At 42.1% G+C, this 19,638-nt stretch overlaps 1 protein-coding gene across 1 annotated transcript in view; it reads left to right on the plus strand.

Annotated features, from left to right (window-relative positions):
* Positions 1-19,638, plus strand: part of agps (alkylglycerone phosphate synthase) — a 38,442-nt gene that overhangs the window by 7,087 nt on the left and 11,717 nt on the right. The window contains exons 3-12 of the mRNA XM_080753219.1: positions 299-392; positions 487-607; positions 862-936; positions 2,128-2,199; positions 2,479-2,558; positions 5,340-5,420; positions 7,040-7,165; positions 8,429-8,537; positions 13,086-13,213; positions 18,377-18,428. Coding sequence (XP_080609345.1) covers positions 299-392; positions 487-607; positions 862-936; positions 2,128-2,199; positions 2,479-2,558; positions 5,340-5,420; positions 7,040-7,165; positions 8,429-8,537; positions 13,086-13,213; positions 18,377-18,428 — 938 coding nt within the window. The remainder of the gene's footprint in view (positions 1-298; positions 393-486; positions 608-861; positions 937-2,127; positions 2,200-2,478; positions 2,559-5,339; positions 5,421-7,039; positions 7,166-8,428; positions 8,538-13,085; positions 13,214-18,376; positions 18,429-19,638) is intronic.

The raw sequence follows: 19,638 nt of genomic DNA on the forward strand, positions 1-19,638 counted from the left end.
CTCTTTGAATGTTTTTAAGAAAATGGCTATTATGTGAACTTGTAGATCATCAGTTTTTGCTGTTTTAGAAACTTTGAAAGTATAAAATACGTTGTTAAAATCGGGAAAAGACATCACTTATGCCATATAATGATATTATGTTATATATCCCAATGTATTATTGATATATTGTCCAGCCCTTTCTTGTAGCAACATATGCCATATAATGATATTATGTTATATTATCCCAATGTATTATTGATATATTGTCCAGCCCTTTCTTGTAGCAACATTTCTGTCTTTTTTCCACATGTGCTAGGTATAGGGTGAGTGGTATGCTGATGCCTAGTCTAAAAGACTGGTTTGAAAGCACCTTTGGAGCCAATATACAAAACCACAAATCTCCAGCAGCGGTGAGTGTAAATCGGGCTTATTCCCCGAATCCTCTGTAATCAATAAATCACAGCACTGGTTAGTTAGCTAAGCTTCAATACCTTTTTGTTTCAGCCGGTTCTGAATGCTAGTGCCATATCGCCTCCCAACCTTAACGAGGCCTTTGTGGAAGCTCTAACTTCCACGGATATTCCCTTCTCCCAAGAAGTAGATGACCGGGTGTTCCGGGCCCACGGTGAGGCATGCTGGGAAGGGGCGGGTCCACCGAGAAGTCAAATCCTTTTGATGCCGTCACTCATCAAAAATAACTCATTCAAAATCTGTTATTTTTGGTGAGTGACACTGTTGTACGACAAAGTAGAGTTCGTTTTAAGAGTGGCATCACACGTTGAGACTTTACTCCACAGTTCTTAATGCTACTATAAATCATTATGTTCCGATTTCTGTGATTTCTTATTCTGTGATAACTGATTATGGATCGTCTTACAGGCCACTGCTTACATGAGATCTTCGCTCTACGAGAGGGGAGATATGGCCGTGTTCCAGATCTCGTCGTATGGCCAAGTGAGTTCAGAATCTTTGTCATTGCTATTTAAAAAAAAAACGAAAAGAAAAAAAAAAAACATTTTTTTCATCTCTTCTGCCACACCACGCAGTTGTTCTCCCTGTTGGCTCGGGTGATTTAAAGGGTTAATCTCTGCAGAGGCGAGGGGATATTAATATGTATGAGTGGAGGCTTAATAAGAAGCGTCAGGGGGAGGACGCTTGACACCCAATACTACACATTCTGGCCCGGCACAGTTACACCCATGAATTATGATCCTGAGATTGGTTTGCTGTCGTTATGGCTGCCACTATTTTAGCATGCAAATGAGAGTTGACTAATAGCTGAAACTTGATTAGCAGGCTCCCGAATGGGCAGGAAATCGCATAACTGGCTTTCCAACTGGAGACTGGAGAAGGTCCCAATTGTTTTCATTGTATTTTATTTTGGGTATTTTAAGCCTACACGCTCTCTCTCTCCCTCTCTTACACACTCACACACACACAATTTAACCTCCAGTGTAGCCTGTCGTTTTTGAGATCTGTAATTTGCATTCCAGAGTAGTAGCTCAAAGTCTGGCTGTATAATTTAAGAAAGGGGGGGGGGGGTTACTCTGTTGAACTGTAATCCACAGGCTACAGCCTTGTGTTTAATTGGACGGCAGAATGTGTTCGAGTGGAGGCATTTCTCACTGGCTCACAAAGCGCTTGAGGCCACTCAAGCACATCCATGTAGGTGGATATGCCCCCCCCCCCCCACACACACACACACACACACACACACTCACCATTCCAGTGTGAATGGATGTGGGGGCTGCGATTGGTCAGAGTACCTTCATATTGATCCAGCACATCTCACCCCAGAGACCTTAGCTTCATGCTTTCTGCTTCCATCTCAAGAATGAACGCCCCGGGCAAGTCTGAGCCGTCGTTGCCTTGAAGCTTCCCTGCCTATCTGCTTGTCTTCCTGCTTTAATGGCTCTGTGCATGTTTATTGTCTTCTATAGTCCCAATGCTGTGGGTCACTTTTCCTTTGCTACTTGTATTACTACTACGTGTAATTGGATTGGCTTGTATGCAGTTGGAGCAAAATGGCCGACGTGTCAATATGGTCCAAGTCAAAGCCACTTTCATGATTTGTGTCACGTGTTGGCAAATATATGCAATGGTTATTTCTGTGCTTCACTATTACTGTCATACATACCTTCACAGACTGTCACAATGATGTGGTGAAAGTTGTGGATCTGGCGTGCAAACACAATGTTTGTTTGATTCCCTATGGAGGTGAGTTTGTCCAGTCTTGTGGTTCCAAAAAGTTGAAATCAAATATAATAATGTACAATATTTATTAAATATCAGTGAATGTAAATATTTGAGCTTTTGTCTTTCTGAAGTCACAGAAATTATGAATGATGAATGAATGTATCAGCTAACAGCTATTCTGTTGCTTGCAGTGCCATTTTACAAATGCACCCAACAGATGTCAAATTAAGAAGCCCTGTTGAAAAATGCAGCTAGTCCAGTGATGAATGTTTTATTGTCGCACATTGTTCTTTTAACCAGGAGGGACCAGTGTCTCTAGTGCCCTAGAGTGCCCCCAAGAGGAGACCCGCTCCATTGTCTCTCTGGATACCTCACAGATGGTAGGTAATTGTTGGACTGTATGTATAAAATGCGAGGGTGTACTCACCCCACCACTGTGGAGATGGTTGGGGCGTTTCTTTTTTTTTCTGCAGGGAGTGGAGCTGTGTGAACTGGCATCTTTCTCCATGGGTTTTACGTTCTCTCCTCACTGTCAGGTGAAAAGAAGTGTTTGGTGACTTCCATGTGTATTGGAGGAGATGTGTTTTGTCTATGCCCTCCACAGGCAGATGGTGAGGGTTAATCCACAACATTTGGGGGGGGGGGGGGGGGGGGGGAATTAAATTCTTATTACTCGAATGCTATAAACTAGAAAAGAAAATTTCTAAGAAATTTTAAGTGTGCCTGCAGCTCGCTAAGTCTGTGCAACCTTGTGTAGCGGTTGGTGTTAGTGTTTCGTTTTGAGAGGGTCGTTCCCCCTGAAAAACACGTTTTGGCATGAAACGGTTACGTTTTGCGCGTTTGTGGTGCCCACTATGGGTCGAAGTGGAAATGCTTTTGGGTATATGTTCAGTATAGCGCCCCCCACTTGTGGTTAAAATTTGGTGTTGACTGGATGTTTCGTTTGTGATTTATGGCTACTTCTTACAAAACGGGCTCCTCCCGCTAACTTTGGAACCCTGCTACGGAAGAACGGTATGGACTATCAAAATATCGTTTAAATATGTTTATCGCATGAGTCCATAGATCGTGTGTATCGATTTTTGTGACATTTGGAGAAAATATGTAGGAAAAGGAGCAAAAAGTGTGTTTTGAAGAAAATTCAAAATGGCGGAAAATCTATCCTGACGCAAATGGGCGTGGCCTATATGAGGAGATGCGTCATGACCCAAGGAATCCAGGGAAAAAGGAATTTTAATTTTCCGACCCACGGTTCAAGAGTTACAGGCCGAAAGGTAAAGTGGACTGTTATAGCGCCACCATGAGGCCAACTGACGAAATTATTTTTTATTTAATCCTTGATATCATTATAAATCTCCTCTCCAAGTTTTGAAACTGTAGCCCCTATGGTTTGCGAGAAAAAAAATATTGAATGTGAGTTTTTGCGATTCCCATTATAAGTCAATGGGTAAAATTAATTCACTAATAAATTAATATCAATTAAACGATACAACTTTTCTCTTAGAAAAGTAATAGCACCCCATTCCCGGCCGAGCCGTACGTTTTGATGTATATATTGCGGCGGTGGCGTAAATCGTGCGGCACTTATTACGTGCCGAAGTTTTGTGGCGACATTACTTACTTAAGTATGGCGGATTACAATAAGTGTTTTGCCATTGCATGGCAGGCACACTTAATAAACAATTTTGCTCTGGAATTGCTTTTGAAGTTTACCGTCAGAAAGCCATAGAAAGGTTTTATCTAACTATACGCATATAATGGGCATTGCATAACAGGACGTCAATGGTGACTATTCTGCCCAGCGGGCACCCGTCTAGTTATGATTAATTATTAAAAATATCAGCATCTGAGGTACATCCTTCTTACCACAATGTAGTCGGCCATGGTAAAAACATTGTATTATTACAGTATAGCCCTTTGATGTGGCATGCAGGGGACATGATATACATGCTGCCCAGACACTGGCAGTCTACCAGTTAGGAAGCCGACATTGACACCGGTGACCAGAGTGCAGTGTCAAGGGTCAGAGGTGAGACGGTTCCAAGGAAGGCACATGAAAGCGGGAACATGGCAGGAACACAGTCTTTACTACCTCTGGAGAATAATTGATTGCAGGTGTGAAGCGAGCTCAAGCTGCGAAGGTGTAGGCCTCGTGCCTAATGTCTAATATAAGCGTGGTTTCTGTGGGGTTGAATGTTAAACAGAGGTTAACCTTGAGGAGCCTAACTTCTGTCCCCTCCCCACCAGCCCATCTTGCTCGAAACACACTACGCTTGCAACCTTCCTCATGGAGATTTGTTCTTGTTGAATCGTGTTTAAAAAACATGTTTGAGCGTGAGATTCGCTTAAAGGTGCATTGAAAGATATATATTTTGTGGTTGTAAAAAAAAAAAAAAAAGCTCAATATTCCGCTCTCGTATGGAGTGTTTGTTGAGTAACCAGTCGCTCCAGTTCTTTAGTAGAAATAAAAAACAAACATTTTCAGGTGGGACAACAGTTTCATCCAATCAAGAGGGAGGATCATTTATCAGCTTTTGGTCCATTTCCAGCTTTTGTCTGCTCGTTCATTTGTTTCATCACTTGCAATTTCATTTGTTTATTTCCTATCCTGTATGAGTGCTCTCACGATTGGAGGAAACTAGTAGCTTGACCTGAAAATGTATTTTCTGTTTACTAAAGAGCTGGAGAGACGGGAATACCCCAGTTACTGCCACTCGACAGCATATATACTGTAGCTATTAACAATTATTTTAACAAAATAATAATCACTTGACAGTTTCTCCCTATACAACTGTTACATTGTATACATTTTTAATTCCGCTGTATAGATAAGGCCTCTGTAGCTACAGAGCAATTTAGGACGGTAACTTAATAGGTGAAGGCATCTTTTGATTGCAGAGGACGGCATTGGGAATATACTGTCAACACAACTACATTTTCATTAAGATCCGCTCCTTCTTCTAACCTGTATCAGATGGTTGGCCTCCAAGGCTGCTTTTCATTTTGGATAAACTCAAAAGGCATTCTCCAGGGATTTTCTTTTATGTTCCTCTGCATAAACTATGTTGGCTGAGGCCTGAGTAATGAAAGTTTATGACCTCATCAGTCATGTCTATTTTTTTTTTCTGTTTTTTTCTTTCTTTCTTTGTGTTTATCTGCAGAACCGCATATTGTGGATTGACGAGAAGAATTTAACTGCCCATGTTGAGGCTGGCATCGTTGGTCAGGATTTGGAGAGATTAGTAAGTACTATGCATCCATCACCATCCAAATTGTTGAGCCATTTCATATCATCCATTATAAAAGTCTGCTACACTGCGCAATTGTGCGCCAATGAGTGCTCCGATTTTAACCGCTTGAAACCTTGCATCCCTATTCTTTCTGACCAAATCATATTAGGCGAACGTTCTTCTACAAGCTTGAGACATTGTAAACTTGTAGATCTGCTATATTTGTGAAGAGATTTGGTGTATTGGGGGGAAAAGGTGGAGGCCTAGTATAGACCCCTGTATGTAGAGTTAAGTGGTTAACTATTCTGGTTGCCGCGCTCAAATCCGCTCCGCGCTCGGTGGACCTGGACGACGTTCTGTGCCGAGTTCCGCCGAGGAGCAGAGCACTGAAGGGTAGAGATTGAGGCAGCGGCTATGAGCAGATGGCACCATCAAGCTAATTCAGAAAAATGGCGAAGGCGTTTGATGTAGAGGAAACGCGTGAGCTGCATCTCAAACAGAGTCTACCTTTTTCGTTTTGTCGGGGGGGCCTTTTTGATCGAGCAGATGGGTCTGCATTAAAAACTGCCTTCCAGGGGAGTGGTGCAATAAAACAACGGCTGACTTTACCCTCATCTCTTCATCAATGCCCCTGGCAGGGTGGAGGGGGTGCTCAGATACTCTAGAGGTCTTATTTTATTTTTTATTTTTTTATATGGCACCTAGAGCTGTACCCATTCTTCTGGGGTACCTCTGGAGTGTGCATGCTCCTGATAACAAAGCAATGGTGTTGGAGGTCTGCAGCCTAAGACGTAATGAAGTACATGTACTTGAGTAAATATTTTGAGTATCTGTCCTTTACTTTTGAATTTCTACCTTAAGTAAGGTATATAGTTCATTATGAACCAACTATAGTGAAAATAGACGATCTACAATCTAAACAAAAGATCAAGCTCACAATGCATCCCATTGTGACACGTGAGTGTGATTTTCTGTACTTTGTAATTTGTACTTAATATATAAGGGACACACAAATTGTAAAAATAGCCAATCTACAAGTTAAAGCAAGGCGTTTTGTGCTTGTAGATCTGCTATTTTCACTATGTGGAACCAAGTCGAACTATCTACACTCCTACAATTCCAAGTGCTTATCAGGGTGCGGGGTCCCCAGTTCAAATATGATTCTTTTTTTTTGGGGGGGTGGTCATGGCCTAAAAAGGTTGAGAACCACTGCTCTAAACTGCAGTGTGACCTGGTGGTCCGAGAGCTGAACTCGCTGGCAAAGACAACATGTTAATCATCTATAAAGTGTATAGCCAAGTTCTTATGCACGGAAATGGAACTTTGGACAAGACACATCTAAAATACTGATCTCTCTGTCTGTTTTACTTCTGATTTTGCTATGCTCTTATATTGCTTTATTTTAGGCAGTTGTAAAACTCTATTATGCCATAAAACCAGAGTTTGGGCATAAACGCATAACGAGTATACTGTATAGTCAAATTCAACAGCAGAGTAGGACCCCCTCGTCCGCTCGACATAAAAACATTCTGGTGGGTTCAGAAGTTCCACCTGGCGTCATTATGTTTCAGCTTTCATCTTTTTGCTTACTTTTTGAACCTATGAAGTAACCCTGGCCCTTCTCTCCATAGCTCAATGAAAGCGGCTACTGTACGGGCCATGAGCCGGACTCCATGGAGTTCAGCTCCCTGGGCGGCTGGGTGGCCACCAGAGCATCAGGCATGAAGAAGAACATCTACGGCAACATTGAGGACTTGGTGCGTAACCCTTCTTATTTAACCATTTGAACCCCCATTCAATCCACATTCCGGGGGGGAACATTAGCCAAAGATGGCAGATCTACAAGCTCACGACACGTTGTAGCTTGTTGTGAGCTTTTAGATGGACTATTTATTTGATATTTGGTGTAGACGGAAAACAGCGGTCCAAGTTCAGGGCCAACTCGGGTCTGGTTCACTAAGGGTTTATGAGGTCAAGTATAGGGGCCACGGTGGCGCAGGTGCTGTCGCCTCACAGCTAGAAGGCCCCAGGTTCGATTCCTACCGGGGACGCGAGGGGCATGTTCTCTCCTCCGCGTCATCAGTGCCCATACCCTAGGTGGGGTTGGCAAAAGGGCCTTTCTGTGTGGAGTGTGCATGTTCTCCCCGTGTGCCGCTGGCTCACTCCTCATGCATAGAAGGAAGCATGAGCTCAGTTTGGGGCTCTCCCCAGGTTGGCAGAGGGAGAGGAGCGCGCAGGATTACAGCTTAGGCAACGCACTGGGTGAAAAATGGGTAAAAAAATCGTGGGATAAATGGTTTACGGTTTACGAGGTCAGATTGGCCATTATTACAGTGGGGGACATAACAGGTTTTTATTCCATAGTAGAAAGCGGGCCTTTACTTAGCAACCCACATTAACACTTAAATCCAGTGCATTCACACATGCGACAAGGGTTAATAATATTGTGACATTCAGGTAGTCGGGCTGTGAACCGAGACTGGATCGGGGTTTAAAATGTTAATCTTTAACAGTGCATGACTGGCGGCTTCTTATTTCCTCTCGTTTCTTCTTTTAACTCTCAAATACCTGGAACGTGCCCGAGTCGCGTTAGATTTGAACCACTTTAACCATTGTTTTATGCTTTAACTATTGAAAAATAGCAGATATACAAGCTCACAGCGCGGCACCGAGTGCCGCGCTGCGAGCTTGTAGATCTGCTATTTTTGAAAAATCGTGAATGTGTGCAAGTCTTTGAATATCGTTGACGCAATCTTTGACCCGACTTCTAAATCCTTCCTCTAAATCAGTGGTTCTCAAACTTTTTGTTGTTCCAGGGACCCCCAGAAGCAGAGATTTGAGTTACAAACGTTTGCTTTGAAAAATATATATTGAAAGATTTGCATACATTTTCATGATTTTTCAAAAATAGCAGATCTACAAGCTCACAGCTTGTATATCTGCTATTTTTCAATAGTTAAAACATTCAATAATTCTAGGCCTAAATGGGTTAAAAATGTTGCGGTCCTGTTGCCGTTCAGGTGGTCCATGTGAAGATGGTGACTCCTCGAGGAGTGATGGAGAAGAGTTGCCAGGGTCCACGCATGTCGACGGGGCCAGACGTGCACCACTTCATCATGGGCTCCGAAGGTTTGTTCATTACTCAGATTTATTTTTTCTTTCCTCGTGACTTTCACATCACGGTCAGCGTGTTTTGTGTGTGTGTGTTCATGAGTTTTTGGATTGGGGGGCGGGTAACAGCAGGAGAGTTCTCATGCTGCAGGCCTGGTTAACATTAACCAGCGCTGGTGGGAAAGCGATGCAGCGGGGTGTTAGGTAGGAACCAGCATGTGTCCTCCCCACTGCAGTGCCCTGTCCTTGTGAATGCCCACAGAGAATACTGCCATATGCCAGGTCCCCCTCACATAATGAGGAGGTGCACACATTCTTGGCATCGCCGTGTTAAACAGCTGTGGACACAAACTCTACATTCGCCCAACAAAGCTCAGCAATCTGCTCACTGACTATGGTGGGACTGCTGCAGAGATCTCCATTTGTACTCATTAGAATTGATTTCGGTGGCTACGAAAAGCACATCTGTCGATAATTTCCGAACGGGATGCATTTAATTGTGTCATAATATAACTGCACGCAGTAATTCTGGGATTCAAACTGTGATGAGGCAAAACTTCAAACCAAAAGTTGTGACTGGATTTGGAGTTGGAACTAAATTATACTTTCATCAAAATCTTTTTTATGCATTTTATTATTGATAGAACTGTAGGCTGACAGGAAATGGGGAGAGTGATGGGGAGTGACACGCAGCAAAGGCCGCTAGGAATGTTACTCAAACCTACAACGCACTGTCCGGCCACATTGTTTGGAAATATTGTACCCATTTTGGTATTTTTAGTCGTTGCAGGTTCCCTTTCTAGTCGTCAAAAAGAAGGTCTGTACTGCTCAGAAGTCCAATTGAGTATATTGAAGGTGCTCTTTGGTTTGGGACTCAAGCCGTGCAACAAAGGGGAAAAAAACAAAGCCTCTCAATAAAGGCTTTTTAACTTTGTCACCAGAAGAGTGCCATTTAATTAGTATTTCATCATTGAATCGAGTTAAAAACTGATGGGGATGCTTGCTGTTTGTGCATCCTCAAACTTCATTACAAGTCCTGTTCGTTGCAATCCTCATATTACGCCCACACTCATCTCACATCAAGTAAAACATAATATACACACTTATTTGTATAACTTAAAAATGAATTTGTGGTGCCCTCTGTTGGTGTGGTTGAGAATAACCTGCAAAGTATGCATGGTGGTTGGTGAATTCCATGGTCAGAGTTTTATTTTGGGATAAACTCCCTGAATAATAAGTTCCATGATAGGCAGTATCTTGCACAAGTCAATTTGTTAGCAGCCATGCTCTCTCTCTTGTGACAGTTATTTTGTCTTGAGAAACTGAACAGTCTGAGGAGTTTGGAAAGATAAAGACCGGCTTGCAGCTGTGTCTCGCCCATACTGAAAGGGCTTGGAGGTTGTGGAAAGCGAGAGGAGGGGACAGGACCACACGTCTCTGAGAGGGGGTGTGTGTGGTGTGTGTGTTCCTGGGAGGCCCACTAGGTGGATCTAGAGGTCACTACACTGCTGGGTCTCATTAGAATTATCTGCTTCTTCACCCCAGTACCCCCACCCTGCAGTCTTGACAGTAGGCCACGACAACAAAGCACAGCAACCCAAGTCCCGCAACTGCGCTGTGCATGTTAAGTGGAAGGCATCCTTTTTAATCAGGAACGACTGCGAGACCTCTTGGCACTTCTCATTCGCCACACAGCAGCCAGGTCTGCCTATCTTGTGACCTTGAAAGAGCCTGAATGCAAAGCACTTTCCTGCACCCCACCTTCCGTCTATGTTAAAAGGGAACGATTGGAATAATCAATAATAATCAGCTTCTCTTTGAAAGTTCTCTCAGCCATGGAGAAGTGTGTGCAGCCATGGAGAAGTGTGTGTGCATCCAGCGCAAATCTAATTTTGTGCTGAGTTAATGCTATGTGAAAACGCTCCCTTTGATGCCCAAGCAGTCATTTGGTATGACATTGTTCGCTGACATCTTTTGGTACAAGAAGGTTGTGTGATGGGGAATGGTCCACTTCCCCGCATAATGTTCCTCTACCAGGAGGTCGCATGTACAGAGGAGCTCCCTCTCATGTGTTGTGTTCACTGACCTTCCTGTTCCTGCCTCCTCGCAGACGTATGTCTCTCCCTCATTCTCTTGCTCCCTTGCACGCCCATCTCTCTAGCTCCTCCTACTCTCATCGTATCCTATGGCTTCTCTCTCTCCCTCTCCCTCTACTCTGACTCTCTCACCCTCCTTTTTGCCCCTCCTCCTGTGTAGCTCCTCCCCTATAGCGTGAAGACGAGTCAAATGATGCCCCCGAGAGGAGAGCCCTAATGGCGTCACATGTTATCCGTTGGGCCACTAGAGAGCAGCATGTGGCATGTAGTGTCACGTTGGAGGGCTCATTAACAGGCTGACGAAGCCCGCTAATGGAGCTGGCTGTGTTCAGTTCAGATGTGTCCCCTGTGCAGGAGAACACTTGCTCCAATAACACACATAACAGGAAGAAAAACAATGCATTCTATTTGCCCTGAAGCCGGACCTTTCAGGAAGTCCCAATCGTGACTGGACTGTAAATTCATGTTGCGTCAACACACTGCATATTTAAGTCTTAAGAATTTTGTCTAGGCAAGGCAAGTTTATTTAGATAGCTTTCTTTTCACACGCAAAAGCAATTGAAAGTATTTAGATAACGTATAATGAAGGGGTTTAGAGGCATAAAAAGAAAACATGTCAAGTTGCACACTATCAGCAATAAACTTCGTCAGGAGTATCATATTGTGTAAGAGTGTTTATGCCTTTTCTGTTCAGCCACCACCAATATATCGTCATTGTCGGGTGAAAACCTTGTATGTCCAAAACCATTCTTTTTTTATATCATCTAAAAAAATGAACTAAACTAGTGAAAACAGCCGATCTACAAGCACACAATGCCTCGCGGTGCAAGGCGTTGTGTGCTTGTAGATCGGCTGTTTTCACTACTTTTGTGCGACGGCCTTGTCTGATGAAGCAGGGCTTTACCTTGCGAAAAAACGTACACATTTGAAACTTGGAGATACAAGGTTTCTGCCCAACAGTGACTATATGGAACTCGGCATGATGTCATTTACTGGTGTTTTGCATTAATTGTGGGAAGAATAGTTGTACTATGACCTGACACTGGCTGATGATGTTTGATGTTGCTTCTCATTATCCGTGATTCATAAACATTCACAAAGCCGTTAGCCAGACATCTGTGTGTTTTTAATGGAAGCAGTAAATATGGATGCTCTGGATGGCGAAACGGGAACTCACTTCTAGCTTTTCCCCCTCTCTCTCAGAATAATTAACTGGTGGCAGAATTATAAAAGCGTTTTATGGCGGGTTATCATTGTTTACTGTGATCTCGTTAAGATAAAAGTGCCATTAGAATCCTTGTAATTGCCAGGGTTTAATAGTGCGCTTTGTCCAAGCTGCCTATGAGGCTCAGTCCTGCTAGATGGAACGCTGACTGCACTGTTTGTATCGTTGGCTGTTCAATTTGTACCAGTGGAAAGCATGTGCCAGTGTGCGCAAATGCTTGGCATTCAAATACTATCCCTGAGGTGAACACCAACCTGGCAACAACTTATCATTATCATTATTTCAGTGGCATTTGATTTCTAATAGGATACTGTATGTAAAGTAAAATAAGCTTGCAAAGTTGTCTGTTGCCTCATATTGAAATTAAACTAAACACACTCACTGATTTGGTTCTTTATTTTTATTAACTATATTGGCTTAAAAATGTTCACTCAAGTTTTTTTATATTCGTATTCCCTTTATGTTTAACCACATTAACCATGGTGTCCCTATTTTTGGCATGTCATTATAGAATTTAAACTTTTTCTTTTTTGTGAGCTTTGTAGATTTGCTGTAATTTGTATATCCGAAGTATGAAACTGTGATTAAGAGCATTAATCATAGACATTGCTCCCTTTTGTGACAACCGTTGGAACAGCAATATGAGACCTTCAGCAGCGGCAGCAGAAGCTAGCCGTTGACAGTGTTCAGGGTCAGGAGGTCTGCTAAAGGTCTCTGTATGCCTTTTATATGCAGCCCTGCTGTTAGCCCAGGCCCTGCCTTTGATATGGGCCTGGGCCTGCTTTATTTCTCCGTACCCCTGGCTGATAAATCTCACTTGTCCTGCCCCGTGCGCTGTGGAAAACCAGATCACTAAGGTGAAATATGAGACAAAAGGTCACCAGCTGCACCCCGGGGAGACGCGTAGGCAGAGACATGTTATAGGTTTTGATGCTCCACACTTAACTACTTAAGCCATTATATGATACTTCGCCGTATGATGAATGGCAGATCTACATGCTCATGACACGTTGCAGTGGGATGCGTAGTGAGCTTGTAGATGTGCTCTTTGTTAAATGTATGAATTTTCGTATTTTTCTTTCTTTCTTGCAAATATTTGCACATTTTTTTGTTAATGTTTTGCCTTTAATGACATGCCCAAATTAGGGATGCCAAGATAGATTGCATCGATTGTGTGGGAACTGCCCTTTCTTTTTTTTTTCTTTCTCATCTTCGCTCTCTTTCTCTCATTGTGATTTTCCACAGGAACTCTGGGCGTGGTTACCGAGGTAACGATGAAGATCCGCCCCATGCCGGAGTATCAGAAGTATGGCTCTGTTGTATTCCCTTGCTTTGAGCAGGGAGTGGCCTGCTTGCGAGAGGTTGCTAGACAGGTAACCTCATCACAAAAAATAACATTACTTTTCAGGAAATGTGTAAAAGAACCTGTGTTCCAATGGATCTGAGTGCTTGTCTCGAGCTCTTTTTAATACTTTTAAATATTTATGAAACCCCATTTTGGGCATGTAATTATAGGCAGAAGTGTTGAGAATTCTCAAAAATAACGGATTTCCCATTTTCACTATTTTGCAATTTGCATGACATGTCACAAGACAAAGTGTAAAATTGGACATTAATTTATGACTTAAAAGGTTATTGAAATACAGAGATACAAGGTTTCTGCCCGACAGCCGTGATATGGTAAAAAAATCTACTTTCTGCAGTAAACGCAGTCTATCCATGAACATTAGCCCAGGTGTGTTGACAGGTCTTGGGTTGGTTTAATGGATTCATGTACTGTATCTGTTACACTGCAAAACCTTGAGTGTTACCTTGAGTGTTAATTTAACGCTGAAAGAGTACAAAATTGACCCCTAATGATCCAGTTATACATTAAGGCTTTCATAATGTTCTGGTGGGTTTATTTTATTGTATATGAAACTTGCACTGCAAATACTTAATTCAAATTAAATGTGAGAATCTTACACGCCTTGTAACCAATACAGCATCGTTTTGACAGACCTTAAGCACTGTAAGTGTAATTTATACTCCCTCGCATGACCCTGTCGCATGCTGAAGAGAGAAGTATTGATCTGCGAGCAGTGGTGGAAAAAGTACTCGCATGTTTTACTTAAGTAAACTTATCAATACTGCAATATAGAAATACTCTGTTGCAAGTAAAAGTCCAGAATTCAAAATGTACTTGCGTAAAAGTAAGTGTTGGCATCAAAATGTACTTAAAGTACCAAAAGTAAAAGTACTCATTGTGCAGAAGTATGTTTCATTTCACAAGTTTTCAAATGTAAAATCTTTTGAAAATGGCCGATCTACAAGTAGATTGGCTATTTTCAAATGGCCGAAATATATGTACAGCTGAAGTGGTTGGTGTGTTTTGTGCTAATGATCGCAGTTCCAAATATTGTACTTTTAATCCTCTGCATTTATTTGAACTTTAGATACTTAAGATGTAGTGGAGTAGAAGTAAAAGTATTGGAAATTGGAAATACTCCAGTAAAGTACAAGTACCTCAAAATTGTACAGTACTTAAGTAAATGTACTTAGTTAGTAAATGCTTCAGCCTTGCCAAGCCCGATTCATACTTTGTCGCACAACGTTGTCAATTATAGAGAAAAATGAAGAGCTATAAGCTACAAAACTCACTGAATGCAACACATTTTGAGCTTTTTTTTCTACAATTGACAGTATGAATGGGGCTTAGGGAACATGACATGTAGGGCTGAAGTGGTTGACTCGCAGGTCAATACTGTTGTGTTGGTCACACAGGCTGGTAGATTGAACCTTAATAAAAAGGAATACATCTGAATGATAAAGAAAGGCAGTGGAGATGACTAGCCCGCCAGCTCTGCTGTCCATGGCTGTTTAAAAGTGTGCTGATGCAGCTATTATTGATGGCGACATGAGGCTCCTGCCTCTGTACCACTGATGCTGTGAAAGGATATTGACCAAATTCACAAGCGGCCACTTTTGCTCTCATGATCATAAGATCAAACGACTTAATTGTTTTCAATTACTATAATATGTATTAAATATAGCTGCAAGCAGCGATAAAGTGTCCAAGGCATAAAAAGCAGGAAAGCAAAAAGGCATCAAGGGAAAGCAAAGAAGAATATCAAAGAAAAACTAGAAGCAGTGTTCTTCCGAACAGGACTCCGGCAGGTCAGGTAGGTTTTTTTTGGCCTAGTGGTGACTCTATAATAGGCCAAAGTGAAAAGGGTGCCACGTGTTCTTGGGCCTTTCACGGCAATCGGACGCTGCATGCGGGATTTGAACATACTGTAAGTCGGCCTTCTGGTGGCGCTATAAATGGCAGATGTGAAAAATGCAGGGCACAGGTTTTTCCTTGGCCTCTGGGAAGTGTGCATACAAAGTTTTACACTAATCGGTGGTTATAGGTAAAAGCACAAATTGGCCTCTACACAACATGTATGCAAAAGACTGTAGGCCTATATGCAACAGACACCAGTAAGACTCCCTAATCGGGAGATAAGCGACCGTTGGTCGCTTATCTCCACAAATAGGCCAAAAGTTTGTTTTACCAATTATTACACTCTATGTGAACATTTACATCAACAAATCCCAAGTACTGGTTTTTAGGGGTGCTGAGTGTGGCGCAGCAGCGTGTCATGCATTTTCTGACACGCGTGTCATGAATCTCCTAACAGGGCATCATCTGGGATACAATCCCTTTTATGCCCATATATGGAGATCCCTAACATAATCCCTTTCATGCCCATATATGGAGATCCCTAACAGAATCCCTTTTATGCCCATATATGGAGATCCCTAACAGCATCCCTTTTATGCCCATATATGGAGATCACTAACAGCTAACAGAATCCCTTTTATGCCCATATATGGAGATCCCTAACAGAATCCCTTTTATGCCCATATATGTAGATCCCTAACAGAATCCCTTTTATGCCCATATATGGAGATCCCTAACAGAATCCCTTTTATGCCCATATATGGAGATCCCTAACAGAATCCCTTTTATGCCCAGTTGGTTGCTAGGGTAAAAAAACATGGTTGCTATGGTAAACAGTTGGTTGCTAGGGTAAACAGTTGGTTGCTAGGGTAAAACCATGGTTGCTAAGGTGGTTGCTAACGTACACTAACAGACCAGCAACAACAGACTGTTGCCACAGCAACGTACACAAAGGTTTGTTTACACATGTGGTGTGATGTCATACTGAAGATATATGACATCACACCGTACACAAACAAAGGTGTGACGTGTGACGGACGGACGGACGGACGGACGGCCGGTGGAGGTTTTCATAGTAAACTGCTCCCTGACGGTCGCAATAAAAAACTGTGATACTATGCACCTGGACAGTTTGATGATGTTCATAGTAAGCCTTGCTGAGCTATGAAGACCATATGAATCGGCCGAGCCATGAATCTCATAGGGCAGGAGCCTATCTCCTGTTTCTGTAGCGTAAGGCAGCTTGATGTACAAGTACACCCCCTGGACATGACGCTAGTATGTCGCAGGGAGTTACCCCCAATCCAACCCTTGATGCTGAGTTTCAAGCAGTGAGGAACTGGGTCCCATTTTTTTGAATCTTTGGTATGACACGACCCGGGTTTGAACCCGGATCTCCCAGTCTCAGGGCAGACACTCAAACCACTAGGCCACTGAGCTGGTTCATGATATCATTGCAATCCTTGGAAATCACAACATAGGTGTAGACATGACAGTTTGTATTATAATGCTTGTTTCAGGATTTATGATGCAAAATACATTATTTAGTAATGGCGGATATTAAAATACGCATCAAGGGGGGTTGGGGGACATTTTTAGGAAGGCTCCATATCAGACATTGTTCAAGGAACCAAACTGTAAAGTCTACCAAATATCACGGTTTTATGCTTGTATAAACCCCAGGCGGGATTCGATCCAACGACCTTCTGCATGAAAGGCATATGCCCTGACCACTACACTAGGCAGCCACAGGATCTGTTAACCATGTTTGTTTAAAAAAAAAAGTTCTATGTAGGCTGAGTGCCTTGATTTTATTGATTTCTTTTTTATATTTTGGAGGCTTGGGGTGAAATCAACCTGAGTAAATGTAATCTGAGTATTTCTGACATTTTCGAGTGATCATATTTTCTTTCACTCAGAACAGAAAAATAACGGCCGGTAGAGAAGGGCTCATTTTAAACATGAACGTGATCTGGAGTTAGATCAGACGTGTCAACATTAAAGAGTTTGACATACGCACATGCCAAGGGCATACAGGATGTTAACATCAACTCAACCCGATGTGGGGTTTGAACTCACAACCGTCCGTATATCAGGCACAGGCACTGACCACTACACTACGGCAGTCACACATAATAGACCTGTCATCAAAAAAAAAAAAAAAAGTTTCATGTAATGTACTTGACGCCTTCTTTCAAAATGATATAGCGCCCCCCTTTGGCCAATTGGGGTAAGATTGGTTTCAGCGATGTTTGGACTAACCCTCTACAGTAGTTCATCATGACAATTTTACTTTGCATGTATGTTTTAGAGGCAGAAGAATAATTTGCATACAACTTGCAATAATTATTGAATTATTAAAAATGCATGTTTCAATTTTTAAAAAATCCGATCTGACAGATCTTTAGATATTGGTCCAAAGTTCATGTAAAAAAAGTTCCGTGCATGTGACGCGAAAGTTCCGGAATAAAAGCGGGTTTAAGTGTTTTACAAACTGCTCAAAATGGTGGAAAATCTAAGGGCGGAGCTTACTTAACAAAGACACAGATGTCTTCCGCTTGAGTCAAGGCACGCGTGTAAGCAAGTTGCATGTCTTCAAACGAAACGAGGCATGACTTATGCCCCTTTAAAGTTTGAGTTTTCAAACGCTTCGTATAGCGCCCCCCCTTTGGCCAATTGGAGTAAGATTGCTTTCAGTGATATTTGGACTAACCCTCTACATATTTGCCAAATGCCATGAACGTGTCACTTTGCATGTATGATTTAGAGGCAGAAGAATAATTTGCATGAAACTGCATTATTCAGTGAATTATTAAAAAATAATGTTTCGCTTTAAAAGAAATCCGGCCGCTGTGTGATGACCGTATTGGTCCAAAGTTCATGTAAAAAAAGTTTCGCGCACGTTACGCGAAAATCCCAGGAGGAGATAGATTTTGACTGTTTTTCATATAATTCAAAATTGTGGGAGAGGTAAAGGTCAGAGGTCAAAAGTCAGAGTGTAAAAGTTGTTCGGCATGAGGAGACGCATAAGTGTATACAGGTTTCATGGCTGGACCTGAAACAGAGCATGAGCTTTACCTGTTCAAAGTTGGCATTTTTCAAAGGCTTCCTACAGCGCCACCCTTTGGCCGATTGTTGCGAGCTTCGCGTTTTAGCCGTTTGGCATAGTCCTCTGCCATACTGCCGAGTTTCGTAAAAAGCGACTGCACGGTCTAGCCGCTAGAGAAAAAGTGGCGGAAAATAATAGTGCTGAAGTCCAATATCAATAAGTGGCCATTTGCCACTTCGTGGCCTTGGCCACTAATTATACTTTTGTTTGTTTCTCCCCCAGAGGTGTGCACCAGCATCCATTCGGCTTATGGACAATGAACAATTTCAGTTTGGTAAGTTTTCTTATGATGACAAATCCTTCCTTTTGCTCTGGTTAGAACTGGCCTGCAGTGATTCTTTATTCATTCGGATCCCCATTAGCCGTCACCAAAGCAGCAGCTACTCTTCCTGGGGTCCACCACAAAACATAACCATACATGTAATACACATAACACGACACAATAAAAAACTGTGTGATATCAGTGGGTTCCAAACTGAAACAGCACTGGGGTAGACACCACTCCCCATTGAAACTAATTGCCATTAACAGAGAGAAAATATTTTGAGCTTAAGTTTTCTTTGTTTGAATTGTAAACAGTGGAGCCAAGTAATGAGTGATTATTTATTTTGATTTGGATGGGTTATTCTTTAAGTTTTTGAAAAGATTATTTTCCATATAGTGTGTACAGTACAGACACATGCACACATTTGGTGGGTAAGCTGAAGAACATTGGGCCTTAAATAACCATACTCTTGCATACAAGCCCTTGAGTACATTGTGTCATGCTACTGTATACTGTGCAAGCATGCCTGCGTCTGACCTGCTTTCCATTTTCAGAGACTGTCTAATTCCCATTAGAGCTCTCCTGTAACCTCTATCTTTGATCAGAAGATTTTACAGCATGTAGCACATTGCATGAACAGTAACCAAAAATATACCGTAGTTGTTGAGGTCATATATGCCACATATATACATTTATTTGAACCATATGCCACATACCGTATATACATTTATTTTAGCCTCGTAAACCAAACCCTATATACTGTTGTACGTCAAATAGTGAAAAAAGACGAAAAATTGTCTTTTTTTTTTTTTTTACCAAATCTTCCAGAATAAGCACGCTACTGCGGGGTTTGTGTTGTGGCTAATAAAGCCATTGGTTCAGCGTATGCAGTGTTTTATGAATGGCTTCCTTTTAAAAAAATCTAAAAAACAAACAAAACCTCACAAAACTGTGAATGGCACTGATGCAGTACCTTGTACGTTGTTGAATTGTTAAACTGATCATTATTTCACAAACTGAAAATACACACACACACAAGCGGAGAATCGAGGCACAATGAAAAATGACCGTGGCAAAAATTAAGTAGTTGTTACATTGAAGTTTTATGATATTGTTTCTTGAGGTGTAGTGGAATGCATCCGGCATTGCCAGAGATCTCTGTAAAGTTCCCCAGTCTCCGGGGATCTCATTAGCTCCCCTATATTTCCACTTTTCACAG

Source organism: Nannobrachium achirus, assembly GCF_963921795.1.
Source record: "Nannobrachium achirus genome assembly, chromosome: 22".
Lineage (NCBI taxonomy): Eukaryota > Metazoa > Chordata > Actinopteri > Myctophiformes > Myctophidae > Nannobrachium > Nannobrachium achirus.